This window comes from Bacillus rossius, chromosome 8 (genome assembly GCF_032445375.1).
Source record: "Bacillus rossius redtenbacheri isolate Brsri chromosome 8, Brsri_v3, whole genome shotgun sequence".
Taxonomy (NCBI): Eukaryota; Metazoa; Arthropoda; class Insecta; order Phasmatodea; family Bacillidae; genus Bacillus; species Bacillus rossius.
In genome coordinates, this window is record NC_086336.1 from 66,737,445 (window position 1) to 66,755,640 (window position 18,196).

Genomic DNA, 18,196 nt, shown 5'->3' on the forward strand with positions numbered 1-18,196 from the left:
TATAATATTTCATCAAGAATACATGCATTATTTTAAGATAAAATGTGTTTTTAACAGATTATACTATTGGAGTTGACACAGTATGGTCTCCTGCGGAGTGCGGAGACGTAGTGTCGTGGCTGGATGTGGTTGCCCAATGAACCCTCTCAGCAGGTGTGGCCTGTGTGGCTCACAGATGGATGTCACCCTCGCTGGAGAACAATGCTATGCAGCCTAGCCTGAACCCTCACTGAACCACGTGTTCCAGGCCCGTGGACACGCCCTTGCTGGACCCATCACTCCCACTCAGACACTTACCAGGACCGGAAAACGAATGGGATGAGAAAACAGTACTCATACCATGTGTGACCTTTATTGCAGAACCCACGTGTATTGAGAAGTACTCTACAACACACACTAGTCGTCAGCACAGTAATTAGGATCACTTGCTTGTCTTCAGCCTAAACATTGAAGCTGGAGCGAATCTGCAACCGGGGGGTTCGGTAAGAACAACACCAGAGTCAACCGGTCTCGTGAGCATGGGCCGCCCGTGTGCCGATAGTGCGAGGCTAGGATTGAAGGAGCAGGAGTTAGGCCCTTGTTCAAGAAACTCATCGCAGTCCACATGGTGTGTAAACGAAAAAGGTTCAGGATATTAATTAAAAGCGACTGCACGAATAATCAGTTGAAAACAAAAAAAAGAAATGCTGGGAGCTCCACATGACCGTCTGGCTCGGCAGTGGTCTAAGGAAGACAAGTCAAGAGTGCACTAGGTCCGTCTCCTACTCGCTCGAGTGGAAGTCGCGTTATTCTACATCGAATGGAGAGCTGCCAGCCTGTATTTAAAAGCTGTAAAAAAGAACATGTATAATCCTTGTCTTAAGGTCCAAAAGGATATACGTGAAAACATCACAGAACAGTCCGTGTGTTAGACTCGGCAGAGGTGCGTGTCGAACAGCGGCGGTTGGTATAGACAGGCCTGGGATCCAAGCTTAAAGTAACGGAGGAAGACGTCAGAATAGTCTGTGAATAGTTTAGTGTAATTTATACTCGGAATAATTCACACATGTTGTCGACAGATGGCTGGATGGATGCGGGCTACCGGTGTTAAGGCTAGGTTCGAAAGGTGCTGACCCCAGGAAGTAGTCAGCGGGGGTGAGGGGAGGCGGGTCACTGGCCGAGGTCTGGCAGTCCTCGGGCCGCAGGGAGACGGTGGGTACGATCCCCAGCTCCCGCCCCGCGGGCTCCAGCGCCGCCTCCAGGGACAGCTGCAGGCTCGCAGCGTCCCGGCATGCCGGCGGGACACACACCGCCCACCGCACCGAGTCCCGTCGCCAGTGCGTCCACCGCTGTCCGTGCTCCTGCGCCACACACACTTAAGAAACCTACCTGGCATTAAAAAAAAACTTTATTCACAAGTTAAAATTGGAGTGGTAGTAAGAACAAACATTGCCATGAACTACGTAATGGCTGCAACGATACTTCAGTAAACATTTAGCATTTAGTTTGTGTATAGTACGTGTCATCATCCACGGCCTCGTGCTAGAGACCTGGGTAGGCCGAGTGGATGAGCGTCACGATGTCTGGGGGCACCGGGCTAGCTCCATGCATCTAACCACTGACATGCTGTCCTGGGTCATCAGCACCAGCATGGTCCACTAGTCCGCAGCTCAAGATACGCACGAGAATGCCCTATTACACTGTTAAATCCCTAGCCAGTAGAGGGCACTAGGAGTTACTGAAGACGCCGTTGCTTCTGGCAGAAACTATTCCGTTCTGGAGCCGGCCTGTACCGTAAATGGTTACTCCGTGGCGCGTTGGCGTGGCAGAGTTAAGGCAAAATTACCTGCCAGCAAGTCTGCTATATGCATGGCTTTTCTAGTCGTGACTGTACTGTCTCTGTGTTTTCGTACCATGTGCGTCTGACTGAGGACGGGAGCAGATAGCAGTTCCCGAAACGTCGCTTGTTTCTGATTTAGAAAACTGTTGTGTTTGTTTCGTCTTTTCGTTTTGTCGTGTTTTTGTCTCGTTTTTGACTGTTGTGCTGATTTTTTTTTGTTCAATATTTTTGTGCTGTCATTATTTGTGGGTTTTTTTTCATTCTCTTCTGTTTTTTGGAAAACTATTATGTTTGTTTCGTCTTTTCGTTTTTGCTGTGTCTCGTTTCAACTGTTGTGCTGTTTTTTTTTGGGTTCAGAATTTTTGTGCTGTCATCATTTGTGTTTTTTTTTTTCGTTCTGTTAGTCAATTTTTCTTTGTTTTTCTTTGTTTGTTGACCATATTCCTGTTGTGGAGTATTGTGTGGTGTTTATATCCTTGACAACAGCAATTTTTTGCTTAATTTGAGTTTTTGTTTTTTGCGTTTTTTTTTTGTAGTTTTCTTCTACAGACATACATGTGCTCAGCAATGGCGTATGTCCAAAAGCTTACATCAAGTTGTGCACTCCCATTGCACAAATCTTTCAAAGATAATAGCAAATGTAAAAAAACACAATTTTTTCCATAGTTCATAGTACCTTTCTTTGCTCTTATATTTTACAAAAATTTCATGATAAACAGTTGCCTGTAATTTTTTTCTTTTGTTATGTTCTAGGCCTAATATAGCAAACACTTTTGGTACCAGAGCTTTATGCTCACTTATTTACATAAAAACCTAATTCTTTTTAATATTGTTTTACTTGTAATTCTTTTCTTTTACTTCTAAAATAAATAAAATGGATCTGTACATTACATTTTCATAAGGCTATCTATTATTTCAGGCATCATGAATTTTAAGCAGAATTGTGTTAGCTTTGGTAGCATCTTGTTCAGCCAAAATTTTTTATCATTAAAAATTCCAAACTACATTACTGCTGCAGGCCACAAGATCGCAATACTACTTTTTGGAAATGTTGAGTTGTCCCTGAATTTGTGCTGTTTCATACCCCAATGTACAGTAGATTGTTAGTATTCATGACAATAATTCTAGCTTTTAATAATATTGTAAGTATAAACCAACGATCTAGAGATATATAGACTGCTAGTGGGAGGCCATCTTTGATTCCAATTGAACTTGACAGAATGGTGGGAAAACAGTGCTTTGTTAGCAGACAACGTATGTTGACAGCAGAAAAGTGGCAGTGTACTAAGTTAATTATGTAATATTATGGGATGAATTATGTTCATTATGTAAAATTATGTGATGAATGAACAGTTTGTGATGACAATTTTATTTGTATTTAAAACAACACACAGTCTAGATTTGCACTCGTCCAATGATTTCCTCTTAAAATCTATCCTAGCAATAGGTTTGTTTTATCTTGCCACGTAATTTAGATTATCCTGTTTAAAAAATTGCATAAGACACAACTAAAACTCATAGTGAACGAATACTACTACAATAATAACAAACCCACACAAATCATTTAAAAGTGGTCATTATTCCATTGCAGTTTTATTATTTATAATTAATAGTACTTAGTGATGAGATAAATTCCATAACTGATCTACATATTGGTCACAAACGTTGGGTTGAAGAAGGGTTAGCTATTTTCTAGCGCATTTAATGTCGTACTTACACATCGCACTACGATGAAACTGTATTTAAAATTATATTTCACTCGTTCCATCTTTAAGTATTACCCGCAAAACCTGTAAAATTGCGAAAAACCTACATTTTTAGGGAATTTACTAGCAACTTGCATCTTTCTCCCATAAGAACCAATGCTTTTCCAGCTATGTTTTGCCCACCATTCTGTCAAATCAGCTCTCTGTCTCTCTCGCTCGGATTATAGTTCCCCAGTATGCCGTCGACAGCAGCAATTGGCACTGAAAGCAGGGTGATAAGCAGTCTATATATCTCTAGGTCGTTGGTATAAACCATTTATATTTTATAAAACACAATATGAACTGTCTTACTGTTAGAGGCTGACTTAGTGTTATTTTTGCGAACAGAGGCGGTTTAATATGTATTACTTTTGAGAACAGAATTTATTATGTTATAATTTGTGTGATGCAGTTTTTTGGAGAAGCTTTAAAAAAAGTACTTGGTAATGTAGATATTCACGGCAGGAACATAATGGTAGATTATTTTTACACTCCTAAATACCGTATCTATACTAATATTATAAAGCTGAAGAGTTTGTTTGTTTGTTTGTTTGTTTGAACGGGCTAAACTCAGGAACCACTGGTCCGATTTGAAAAATTCTTTCAGTGTTGGATAGTACATTTATCGAGGAAGGCTATAGGCTATATTATATTATCAACAACATTAGGGATCCTTACTAAAAGTCAAATTTAGAATCAAATGCATTGGAGGGGGTTAGATACAACATGCAGTACACGTACGAAGTGTGTGTTGACAATGCCGCAGGCGCTAGAAGTTTATTTCCTATTGCCTATTAACATTGTTGCCACACACTAGATGCCTTATCGTTATCATTCTTAATTTTCCCATACAAGTAAAAAACACCGGTGTGATATTAACAACGAAGCAATCAGTACCCTCATAAGAGTTCAATTAGTAGCTATTTAAATACTTTTTATCACTTTAAATCGCAAACCTAAACTATTGTTTTTTTTCTCCTCTGTGTTTAATTTCTTTTATTGCCCTTTTTTTCAAGTATATATATTTTACAGACTTGAAACTTCACAGTAATGTTCCTTATGTTACGCAGGATGACATTTTCCGAAAATTAGATCCCATGGGTGGTTAAAACCAGGCAACAGTGGGTACTTTGTCTGCATGAGAACAGGATTTTGCATTGTTCATGCCTTCTGCATCTCCATGGCAACGGGCATCGCACAGCAGTGGCGTACCCACAAGGAGGGGCATGTATAATGAGCGGCGCAAGAGTGATCTGCCTGTAGACTGCCGTAGTGAAGTACGGGTACATCAGTTGTACGTTGCGTGCACGAGTCGGGAAACCATAGGTGCTATTCATTTTCTCTCCGGTACATTATACAGCATTGTAATAAATTTTCACTGAATTTTTTTTATTTACCATTATTGTAAATGGGAGATGTGGCTTGATTTTTTTCCATTCGTATAGCCGTGCGAAGCCGGGTCGGGCAGCTAGTCAGTTATATGATTAATAATTTTATTCACGCAATGATTGAGTGTAAAAATTAATTTAAAATTTACTAATTTATATTTATTGCTCAAAAGCTAGTCTATTAAAAAGAAGACTGATAAATGCTAGTTTGCAACTCTCAGCAAGAAAAATAATTTGGAGGTGATCGGTACGTACAACATACGAAATTGAGGTGACATTGTCATCAAAATTATAGTTACAGTTACAGATGGTGGTACAACACCAATATCATTTGTATTAACACATTTTCAAAACACTGCAATGATCTGCTGCTTTTTCGATTGGATTGGACAATTAGATACTTATGGGTTATGGAACAGATTAGACTAATCACCTACACCCACTAAGCATGAGCGTAGCTAAGATAGTTTTAGAAAAGATGGTAAAACATGTTTAGGAACATGACACATGGATAAAAAATAAGGAAGGGGGAGGGGGGGGGGCACAGATGTATATGGGGTCTGACACCCACCTGCCTAGCGAATTTAACTGACATGCCTCATCAAACACAGATTTGCTTAATACTCTTTTTTATTTTAGTTAAAATACTTCAATCTAATTTGCCCAGTAACGTATTGAAAATAATGTAATATCAAAAGTTTATAAAATGTTCTATGAAAGTCTTTAGAATTGAAACTGCACCTGTGCCTTTAGTGTTACACAGAAACAGTATTGTTTAGGCCTTTAGTGTTACACAGAAACAGTATTGTTTAGTTTCTATTTTTTACTTTAGTATTATTATCATCTTTATTTATTTTCCTGTATTGTATTTTTTCTATATTTTATACTTTTCTATCTTTTACATTTTTTAAATTATCTTTTGTATTATTATTGTATTTTAATTTATCCAATTATGAGACATGTAATTTTTCCCAAAAAAACATTTTGGAATTTTTCTAAGAAAATAAAATTGCCTCTAACTGTGTTTTATCTTAATAAGTAAATTCCTGTGCCTTTTCCAAACTCATTCTTTTAATTTAAACTAGTTTTATTAAAAAAAAAATCCTTCCAAGGGGGACTTCCAAATTGTATTATTTTTGTGAAAATAACATTTTGATATACTCCAAGCACCATCACTGAAACTTTAAACAAGAATGTCATAAATCAAAAGGAACTTTTAAAAATTAAAACATTTTAAATTTACTCTTCTTCAAATAGAGAAAAAAAAGGTTGTATCAAAAAAGATCTGCTGCATAGTAAAAAGTTCAATTGGAGGCTAAACAGTTACTTTTCAATACATTTTATTCTACTTTTAAACTTTAAAATAGCTCTCCTGAAAAATCACTTTTTTTTTAGATATGACATTGTTGAAACAAGTGATAGTTGTGAAGAATGATTGCAGTTACCAGAATAAGGATCAGTGAATCAAAGTTGAAGTTTCCCCAGAAACGATGTATCCGCCCCAGAGCGTGATTTACCAGAGACTGCCATTAGGGTCTACCACACGGGAGGGTATGATGACGAGACTCGTGCGCCAAAACCACCTCAGAAAAAAAGTTACATGAAAAATAAATTGCTATTAAAACTAAGTGTATAACACTTTCTCTCAAATAAAACAGGGCACCTGTAAAAATGAAAAAATGCCTAAAGTAGGTTGTTGTGAAAAGTTTGTAATTGTTTAAAAAATAGCATGAGTGGGTGAGTTCCGCTACTGCTCAGGTCTAAACCGGGCTTCCAGGTACGATGTCATAAGAAAACCAGAAGCTACGAGAACATTTGGGAACACTGTGGTACAGAATCAGGGCTGCCAATTCATACTGAAGATTTAAGTAGAGTGCACAAAATGTTTTCTAGATAAATATGTAGCACATGCATTTAGCACACTGTTTAGATTATATCTTGTATTAATTTGTATGTTGAACTCAAATGCAAAAAGTGTGTGTATGATTAATGCACAAATGATGTCAGTACAAAATTTTCCAATGTCTAATTACAATTTAAAGATCTGTTTTTGTTTAGTAGCAGTAAACTAAAAAAAATGAACAAGAATTAATAAAAAAAACTAGGCCAATTCATGTTTCTTTACTAGCTTTGTGAAAAATAAAAATGCAAATTTTTATGTTCAAAAAAATGGCACGGAGAGAAGCAACAGCGCATATCATGAATTACATGCAGCAGTTGCATAGTTTATAATTTATACATTTCTTACAACCTACTTCAAAAATGGCAGGGTAAAAATAAGTGGGAATAAATAGGAAAAACTTTGAAGGAGTACACTTTTATATTTGTTATTGATTGCAACCAGCATGTGGCTATTTACCCGTATGTACATGGAGACGGGCGAGGTGATGTTGGTGGGCAGCAGGTACACACGGGCTAGGCAGTAGGCGGCCTGCTGGCGGTACAGGCAGTCGTCAAAGTCCCCGAGCTGGAAGAGCTGCCCTGTGATGACGGTCCGGCCATCCACACCACCTGCCACCACACAGCACACACCACACGCGACCTGTCAGAACAGACAGCCTGCAGTTCACACGGGGGAAGAGACAACCACACCCCGAACAGAATGGGTAACTGTTAAAAGAGACCTAAGTCACTTTTTCATAGTTTTCAAAAAACATAAAAAAACTTACTTTTCTTTTGTTATTAAATACTGCTTTGATTAAATTACACATTAAAAAATAATATGTATAAAATAGTATTAGATATCCTATATTATGAAGATAGAAATTCAGCTTCCCTAGCAAAGAACAAGAATAACATGTAATTTGGCCAAAGACATTTCCATATTCATTTTCATTTGCTTCTAATATTTTTTTCTTCTTCTATAATTTATATAGCATTTTTTATTTGAAATGATTTCTTTTATTTTGTAAAAATAAATATATTGTAACTACCAATCAGTATTTATTTTACTTTTTTCTTTGTGAATTTTTACATCTATTACAAGTTTGGTGGACTAGCAGTTGATATGAACGGAATCTAAAAACAGAAGAAATTATTCACATTATTTAAGTAATCTGAAATCTGTTGTATTAATTAATTTCAACCAAAAATATGTAAGGTTGTGAACTTGTAAGTCAAACCTTGACTTATCAATTCACTGAATTTTAATTTTTTAAAGAAATAAACATAAGAGTCACTTTAAGCAACTTTGATAACTTAGTGTACAAATCTTCAAATCCCAAAATAAAATTGTGAGCGAGTGTTGCAGTACTCGCCAGTGAGTGTAAACATCTCACCTCGGTCGCTAGCAAATTCATGTGTTCTCATGTTGCAAATACACTTATAATACGAAACTGGGACACCAAATTTATCGTAAGATTCTTGAAAATAATACCAAGTGTGATAAGTATAAGAAAAGTATTTATTTTAGGGGGGAAAAAAGTAAAAATTTTTCCTCTTTTTAAAACTGAACTATAATTCTGTCTAACAAAATGGTACTTATAATTTTCTCAGGAGTACCAACCGAATGTGTCGCATGTAAATGCCTCAACGCTGAACCTGCGACACTTTCCCCTAGAGCTAAATTATCATCACCTACTTTTAAGTAGCATTTTTATATGTTCGTAAGGGTGGATGTTTAGAATGCACCAGAAATGCAATGAAATAAGCATGCATTACACTAAAGAGTTTTAGCAGGTTGAACGCATGCATACAGTAAGTGCTATAGCCACGAACTGAAGATGTCAAGATGGCATACCCACGTGTGGCAACATACACTCGTGTATATTAACTTTTGCAAACATCGCAGGTTGTACTAAGCATTATTGGTGTGCCAAAGTAAACTTTATGGTAGTGAAACTATTCTGGAGTACATATTGTACACTTGAATAGTCATAACAAGATATAATCGCAATGTTAAAAATACCTATTATTTATTATCCACGAAAATTGGGTTGGAACGAACATGGTGTCAAAATTATTTAACATTTTGTTGATTCTCTAAAGCAGCATGAATGTGGTGCTACCTTTTTAAGTACTTTTAAAACTAAATGTAGCAGTCAAATCAGGGCCGAAACAGCGATGAGTCTTTGCGAGGGGGAGGGGGGGGGGGAGAGAATGGCTGCCCTTCAGCTAATCAAAAATAAAAATTACCAGAAATGGAAATCAAGGACTTATACCTGAAAACATAGATTAATATTGGCAAATCCCAGCTCATGGAAACTTGGGCCTAGAATATTCAATATAGAATAGACATATTGATAATACCATCCTGATAAACATAATTCAATTTATTAACCTACAAATTTTTAAATATTATTACAAAGCTTAATTCGTTAATTCATTTTTTTTTCTTTTCAAAAAATTCAGATTAAGTAGAATGCAATACTCTGGGCATTAAAAGGTCTTCGGCAAATAAAACTGAGATTAATTTCAACTTATTCACCCAAAAATAAAAAAAAAATTATTTGCCTGGTTTCCTTCAAAACTGGATAATTACAAAATCTAGGTAACCTAGAAATACTACAATTCTGAAAGAATGTCTTAAATGTTTGGAGACCTCTCTTATTCCCAATAAATCTAATTAAAAATTTTAACCTTGACATGTTGCTGTAATATATTATTCGTGGCTCCTGTAAAATTAATGAAAATGGAATAATGAAATAATCAAGTCAGTGGACCGAGCTATGTATTTAATAATAGTATAGCAATTAGATAGGCCTACACACAGAAAATGAATTATTACTTATTTGCTTAAAATATAATTTGTTTACTTCAGAAATTGTATTTTAAAAAAAAAATTGAAATTTTTCAGTGACTAGGTAGGTAGGCTTGAACCACGTCAAAAATTCTACGATAATATTGAAACTTAGGAAGACAATGTATTAAAATAAATGTCATGTTTCTTTCGTATTTAAAACCATGCTTAGTAGTCTTTGTATCAAACAGCTCACAAAATACATGGTTTACCGAAACAACTACCACAGTCCGGCTGCTTGTTTACTTTAACAGCGCGCGAAGCTAACCGGTCGGGAAAGGGCGGGAAGCCTACGATTCACTCGTCCTTCTGGACATACCCGAATACTCAGTTGGCAAGCCTTCTTTCAAAAGACGAGCGATCCAAACGCTCAATCGTGCATCTTCGTTTTTTTTTTTTTTTTTTTGTTAATTGTAATTAAATAAATACAACTCATGATAACTAATGATCAATTAGGTTAGCTACATTATAAATACTTAAAAACATTGTGGACGGTTGATTTGGTTAGGACAGCTACATTAAAGATACTGTGAAATCATGTAAACGGTTTCGACGGGGCGAGAGTGGAACGAGCTTGAGGGGAGGACACTGGATCTGGGAGGAGGGAAGGACTTACGAAGGTGGCTCCAGAGGGGGGAGGAGTGAGGGTAGTTGGGGGGTGGGAACTCCTTGCCACCGGGCGGATGCCCAATTGCAGGTGTAAAAATTGTTATTATATTATTATTATTATATTAAAAAGTTATTTGCTAAGCAACCATAAAATGATTTTACAGTATTTTTAATGTAGCTATACTTACCTAATATAACCAACCATCCACAATGTTTTAAAGTATGTATTTATATTGTAGCTAACCTATCCTAATCGACCGCAAAATTTAATGCCACACTGGTTTATAAAATGAGATAGAACGAAAAAAAAAAAAAAAAAAAAAGAGCGAGCTGAACTTCGTGGAACTTCGGGTTTGGCTCTCTCATCTGTGAAAAAAAGGCTTGCCAACGTAAGTACTCGGGTATGTCCAGAAAGATGAGTGAATCATAGGCTTCCCTAACTGGGACACTACAGTCTCCAAACAGTGTTGCTAACGTCATGTTGATAAAATTTCTTGAAAAAGGCACATACAAATTTATAATTAACGATACGAAACTTTCTTTAATATATCCTTTGATAAATGTATTCGTGTTGGTACTAATAAACAACAAACCATTTTTTTTTTAAGGTTCGGCTCTTAAGGGGAGGAATTTTCTCCCCCCCCCCCCCCCCCCCCCAATAACTCCCGTCGAGTCGAATAACATTAACCTTAAACATTTTAAAACATATAACACTAAGAATATGTATGTAAATTTATTTTTGCCTAAACTACAGAAATCAGTCTGTAAATATTTCCTACAAACAAACCTTATACCTACTTACTGAATTGATTCAACATTTATGATTTAACAGTAAAAGTTTCATCACGAAATTATTTAATTCAACATGGCATCTAATATATGTCGGCTAACAATTTATCGTGTCTCTACATCAGCGGTTCCCTAGGTTTCCGTGGCAGGGTCACAGGGGTTCCGTGAGTCAGGACGAATGCCATAAATCAGGCACAATTATTGTCAAATAACTTCTTTTGAAGGGGTTTTGGGGTTCCGCCAAAAGAAAAGTAGATCATAGGGTTCCCTAGCCGAAAAAAATTTGGGTACCGCTGCTCTACAATATGACAAACGCTGTGATATCTCTAAAGTTCAATGTTAACTAAGGATTGTCAAAATTATGTCTTTTTTTTATGTTGTAATTTTTATGACATAAATTATAACATCAAGTGATCAAGTACGAAAGGATAGTTGTACTATTATAATGTTTGATCTGTTACACCAACGCACTTAGAACATGCCCCCAATGTTCGCGAAAGTGAATCTGCCATATTTTCGAGATTTCCGAGACTTCCACAAATGGCAGAACCGTGTTTATACACTACCGTTCCAATCGACTTTCATTCCATTCACGAAATTAGTCCTACCAAATGCCGTAAACCGAGAGTTAAGATGTTTGGACATCGAAAATATCTAGATTGTAAACGTTACCATGGTCACAACTGTAAACATGATCTGTGCATATCACATAACTAGTAGTTTTTCCCATCAATTATATCAGCAATACACATGTAATGTTCGTCCCGCTATCAGGGCAAACTCACTAATCAAAAAATCTCAAAACTCAACCGGATCCCTTGGTACCCGGTTACCGGAGATTTTCGCCCTCTGCCCTTCTCCCTATCAAACATAGGCCCTGACAAAATTACGGGCGAGGTGAAGCCGTAACTCACTATCATGGTGATTGCTCAACCAGTCACTACAGCAGCATATAAGCTTACATAAACAAAAAGTATCGCCGTACCTTGTCCGGTGATGGGGTTCCTGTTGAAGGAGGCGGTGTCGCAGAGTCCTTGTGCACATGCGCGGGCCGCGTACACCAGAGCCAACCACGTCACAGTCTTCATCCTCCAACCCTTGGCGTCAACCCTGATGGACATGGTGCTGTTGGTATCGAGATGTATCCAGCTCAAAACTGATAACTGAGGAAGAAAGGGGGGAATGCAACCTCTTTCTTGGGGGAGGAGGGTACATGGTGCCATACAACAACATACTTTAACAAAAGGAAGAAAATCAATTAATACAATTAATTTTTTGAAGAATTGTTTGTGAGGATTAGTTACACAACTTTCTCTAGCTACATATTCTTGCTTCTTGAGTCACATCGCCAGCAAGGGCATTAAAGACAGAAACACGTTACACAATACAAATATATTATTCAGAATGGTTGACCATTGTCTACTACAGTTAGGAATTATTACGTCATGTGCTTGATTTAGAGGAACAACGGAAAACCTACACGACAATGTACTAGTATTCGAACCAGCGCAGTTTCCTCTGTACAGCGCGGACTACAGCAACCACTGATACGTCGCTGCATCAGTTGGAAGTGCTGCCGGTCGTGTTCAGGCAGGCGCGGCGGAAGAAGCGACTGTTTCTCGCGAACTAACCAGCCAACGAGGATTCAGAAACAGTTACAGCATGGTTCAGCCTCGCGACAAACCAAGTCTCTGTGGCCACTTTGTTTGGGCTCCGAACATTGTGGAGGAGTGTGCAAACGGGGGCTAGGACTAGATCAATATTTTTTAGATAGGCGTTTTTCCCCCCTGGTAATATGGGATAGTGGTTATGGCATGCCTACAGTGAGGGAGTCCTCACCTGGAATAATTAAAAAATATATGATGCTTGAAAACACATTTTGAGGCTATCTGAAATTTTTTTAGATAAAAATTGTCACTTACGATAGGTACATTCTGACATAATCACTGCTTACGAAACTCAGCCACAGTGTTTTCAAGTCTATTGTGATGTGCTCTATAATGGCAAAAGGCGGGTGGGGAGGCGGTGCGCGAGGTCCGAGGGTAGCGAGTCACACCCAGTCAGCAGCCAGCAGAGCCGCGACCTTGAGCACTGCTGAGGCGGCGCAGGAAGTCACGTGACTGCGGCATGTGCAGCGCCCGCACCCGGTGACTACGTGTGCCTGGGGGGTTTCTCTCTCGTAGCAGGGCGAAGGCCCGTCTACAATAGTCCGAACCTGTGCGTGGTCCGTGTCCTTATCCGAATGTGAGTGACTTCACATTGTCTCACCGAAAACTGCCCTGTCCACAATTGCGATGTCCGATGTCCGAATGTATTTATTTCTAAAGTTGCTACCAGAGCGCAGTAAATGTGCCAAACATTTTTTTTTTGTTTTGTTTTGATTCTTTGCAGTTTGAGATTGAACTTTTGAAAGTTTTGGGAGTTCAATTTTATATATTTATTCAGTAAGGCAAAGTGGCAAATGTAAATGCTAAAAAATGAACTCATATCACAGCAATCGAACAGCACTAATTTAAATGTCGTCTTGCTCTTCTTGAATTACACCTTCCATTTCCTTCAATAACAAAAACAAACACCACGTTTTCAAACGGGAACTGGAAATTCAAATATCGTGAGTAATCTGTTCTGTGTCCGAAGTACACAGGTTGGGACAAAAAGTTCATATTGACGAATGTCTTCGGACCAAGTAGGTTCGGACCTTCGCCCACTTGACGCGTGACGTCAGAGGGTCACGTGGACCAATCAGCGACGAGTGTCCTTCGGACACAGTTTAGGACATTGCTATTGTAGACGGGCCTTAATGCTGACAAAATTAATTGAAAACTTACAAGTTAAGCAGTACGAGCAATTTTGGACAGGGAAACGTTTGCAGTCTTTATATGTGTGTGTGCCTATTCATCACTAAATCTTCCTTCTTCCACAAAATTCATTCTGGTTTTGTAAATGAATGTGTATGGAACCAAATATTGTGTTAATAGTTATTTATCGATTTAGTAACTAAAGATATGAAATTTAAAAAAAAAAAATCCTTTTTGGCACAGTCTGCAGGCATAGGTAGATTTCGAAGTACCTACTTATTCTGGAAATGTTCTGGAAACTTCTATCAACTTTTAGAATTTTTTTTTAAAATTAATGCATTTTTTTTTTACATTTCATGCAGCGAATTTTATTCGAATGTTTTTAACTAAATGCATCCAGAATTGAATAGCTTATAACAATTTTTCATATTATGCCTACTGAGACAGTAAATTTTTTATTGATCGTCAAACACTATTTTTTATTCCTTGACCTAATACGTGGGCGTATAAAAATTTGCCTTGGACCAAGGCTTAGAATAATATAAAAAAATTTAAAATAAATTCAAACAAATGTGATATTAAGGAATTTTGAATATTTTGAAATGACAAAGCCCCCTTAGCAATTTAAAATAAATAAGAGCGGATTCAATAGTGCAAATGGTATGGAATTTGTATTTATTATTGTTACAACCCTTTTTTCAACTCATTGCATTAATGGTTTGTCTTATCAAATCTTGTTACAGGCCAAAGTTTTAGATCATTTTTAGAATATTTATACTCAACTGGTATTTATTCTATAGTTTACCTAATAAGGAAGACATGATTTTTTTTTTGTCTTTTAACCTTTGTTTTTCCATTCTTTACAACAATGGTTGGTTGTATCAATAACTGTTTGACTTAAGTTTTGGATAACTTAAATAAGGTTTACAAACAATATGAACGTATTTTATACTTTGCCTACTAAGAAAGTTATGAATTTTTTGTCGTTCAACCCTGTTTTTCCCACCTCTTGCAGTAATTATTAGTCGTATGAAAAATTATTTTAGACGAAATATGTTAATATTTTAAGGTTTAAAAAAAATAAAAACAGATTTAATAGTGTACATGCTTCAGAAATTATATATATATTTTTTTATTTTCACTCCTGTTATTTTCCAACCTCTTGGGAGGAAATAATTAATTAATTAATCTTAACAAAAATTGTTTCAGACAAAAGTTTTGGATTAAAATTATAATATTTACAAACAAATTAAAAGGATTTGATAGTATGCTTACTAAGGGAGTTACGAAATGTTTTGTCCTTAAACCCTTGATTTTTTTTACCAATTGTTGTTATGTTTGGTCGTTACACAGACGTAAGTTTTTGGTATTAAACCTACGAGTTATACGAGGTGTGGCTATTACATAAAGAAACGTGCTGCTACAGAAGGACGCATGCGCCAGACGCCAGCGACCGACAGCGTGTAGCGTGAAGCTTTCTCTTTGCAATGCAGTGCCTCTCGCTTCTGTAAAGAAAATCAGAATAGCCATATCCTTCGTTTGCATGGTTGCTTTTGTGTTTCGCCGGAAAAGAGAGCCAACATGGCGTGTGAGCCGGGCGTAAGACTGCGGTGGTGTCTCGAGGCGATACTCGCAAGGAGGCGAAGGCCACTCACTGCACGCACGGCTACACGACCGGTGCTTGCGACACCAAACCGCACACGCAATTGCAAAACTACCTTCACCGTTTCCTTTCGTCGTGGATACGAAGCAAAGTAAGTCCATGATTTAAATGACCGTCGAAGAGACCAGAAAAATGGTCCTTTTTCTTGGTCAAACGCGAAACGGAAACTTAAATGCCAAATGGTTTATAACTAATCAATAAGTAGGCTACATATACTGATCCCCAATTTATGTGTGTGGTGAGGGCCGTCCAGAATTTTGTGAATTTGGAGTCCAGTATGATTATATAATTTTTATGTACATTTTCTTTATAATAAATTATAAAAAAGACTGTCCTACTTAAATAATAGAAATAGTAAACTTTCTGTACATTTTATATTATGGTTTGTACCTATTTGATTGTTTTTAATAATTTGTTCTTAAGTCTACGGTACTTGTTTGATATCTTTCGAACAAGTCAAATACATATATAAATAATAATGTAATAAAATACTTTAAACACACATTATAAATTTGTATGTAAGACATATTTACAGTTAACACGTGTACAAACCGGTATTAAATATTGACATGAAAACACAATTCCTGCCACTTCTGTGTGCTAGAATGTCGGACTATAATAGCAAGTAAATATGTTATAGAAACCTACTGATACTGAATAAAATAATCCTTCCAAAAATTCTCACTAAACGTATATGATTAAGTTGCTGTAATATACTTATTTAAGTCTTCGCCTGTTTTATATTTATATCTTGGGAGGGAGGGATCTAGAACCAACTGAACGTCCCTGCTACGTCCTTAGTGTGGTATACGGTACGTGTGGTTCCCGACTAGGTTATGAGAGTTTCTTTTGACGTGACATCTAATAAATCGATGAACGCCGGCTGCACGCACGAAAAAGTGTCCCGTTACGAACATGGTCCCGTTACGCTGTGTCCCATTACGGTCATTGTACGCTTGCGCCGCATCTATCTCTCTTCCACTCGATTGGAACAACCATCGATTTGCCTTTTGCGAGGCACATTAAACTTGAAACACTCCCATTCGTTTCCTACTTTTCCTATCTTAGTCCTATCCTTAACAGAATAACACATATTGGAAGAAGTTAAATAGCAAACACGTATAGAAGTTATAGTTAAAATAATCTGTTCGTTAAAGTAATAAACATATTTGAATTAATGAGTGCAAATAAAGTAAATATATAAATTAAATTGTAGGTATCATTTCCCTCCTTCTTTATATCCATACAAAATAGTGATAATTCAATAAAAATGATTCAATTTTATTCATAAACGAATGCAATCATTTCATCAATGTTTTGTTACGACGTTGTCACGTTAAACTATCGTCCGTAAACCGACTTTACAGACAACCAATTTTTCTTAAATACCTAAATGATATATCAGGCTTCATCTGAGATGACATCAAGAATGGTAAAAAAAACCTACCTGCGAGTATGAATTATCGTAGTTCACAGCTGCGACGAAGACAAGCAGCTGACATCATCTCGTGACAGACTAGACATCTACGAACAGACCCTGTATGTTCTATGCTCGCGCGAGTTCAGCGCGGGTACTGAGTTTCCACAGTACAGTACAGTAGGTACCCATTAGAGACTGCAACCACCGCCGCTCCGCTAGTATCTCGTGGAGTCGCTCGAGCGCGTAAAGCGTCGCGACCTCGCGGCTCGTTCCAGGACTGCCAACTTTCACTTTACAAAATATCCACGTGTTCCGAGTTATACTCATCGACTATCGCTGTTCGCTGTATACCGTGTCCTTGTTTGGAATCAGCCTCACCATACACCATGCAGTTCTGGGAATGATCTTATTTCTCTCGGTTTCCGTGCATCGCAAAGATTAATGAGGAGCTAATGGGCGGTAGCAAGACGCACTAGCAGCGCCTGCAACCTTTTCGAAAGATGAAAAAAAAAAAGAAGAAATTAGAAAAGGCTGCATTGTGCATGAATGACGAGAATATCAAAAAAAAAAAAAATTACTAAATAGAACCTGAACATCTTGGTTTTGTTGGCCGGATATTTTCATTACGGAGATCTGAATGACGTTCTCTATACCCCAATTGTATTACATACATGTATAGGGGTCAACAGAGAGAAGTAATTAAATAAATAAATGTTCAAAACAAAGTCAATAGAGCTTATAAAATAAAAAAAAATGCAAATGGGTTTTCATAAAATTTTTGAACAAAAAAAATGAAAAAATTAGACTGTTAAATTATAAAATCCAGTAGAAAAATTTCTGTAATAAACAAACCTTCAAACGTAAAATATATTACAATTATAAGTAAATTTAAATTTATTTTACATTTTGTTAAGCAATTGTAAAATAAATTATTTGAAATATATTTCTTTTTAAGATTTGGTTAGTATAGAAGTTTTTTTTAGGGATCTTAATAATTTCACACACGATATTATCCTTTTCTTTCCTCTTAATAACTTACGTTCTTCCTTTGATTGTTTATTTCTGTATGGGCACCTTGCACCCTCTTCCACCATGAGAGGAATCCCATAAAATGCATTGCCCTTTCCTCGAACCCTTCTTTATGGATATTTCCTTATTAATAACTGTTGCCTTGCTATCAGCAGGGGCGGTTGCAGGAATAATTTTTGATTAGGCCCGGACTGTACC

The 18,196-nt window shown here is 37.0% G+C and overlaps 1 protein-coding gene across 7 annotated transcripts in view; it reads right to left on the minus strand.

The window, feature by feature from the left end:
• LOC134535153 (nose resistant to fluoxetine protein 6-like) overlaps positions 1-17,263 on the minus strand; it is a 49,383-nt gene extending 32,120 nt beyond the window's left edge. For 2 of the 7 annotated variants that reach the window (XM_063374140.1, XM_063374137.1), the window contains exons 1-4: positions 16,997-17,259; positions 12,074-12,251; positions 7,312-7,463; positions 1,114-1,340 (exon numbers count right to left, since the gene is read on the minus strand). In XM_063374140.1, coding sequence (XP_063230210.1) covers positions 1,114-1,340; positions 7,312-7,463; positions 12,074-12,209 — 515 coding nt within the window. In that variant the 5' untranslated portion in view covers positions 12,210-12,251; positions 16,997-17,259. Of the gene's footprint in view, positions 1-1,113; positions 1,341-7,311; positions 7,464-12,073; positions 12,252-16,996 lie in introns of all 7 variants that reach the window. The other 5 variants (XM_063374138.1, XM_063374135.1, XM_063374139.1 and 2 more) reach the window with 5 other exon arrangements.
• Between the last annotated feature and the right edge of the window lie 933 nt (positions 17,264-18,196).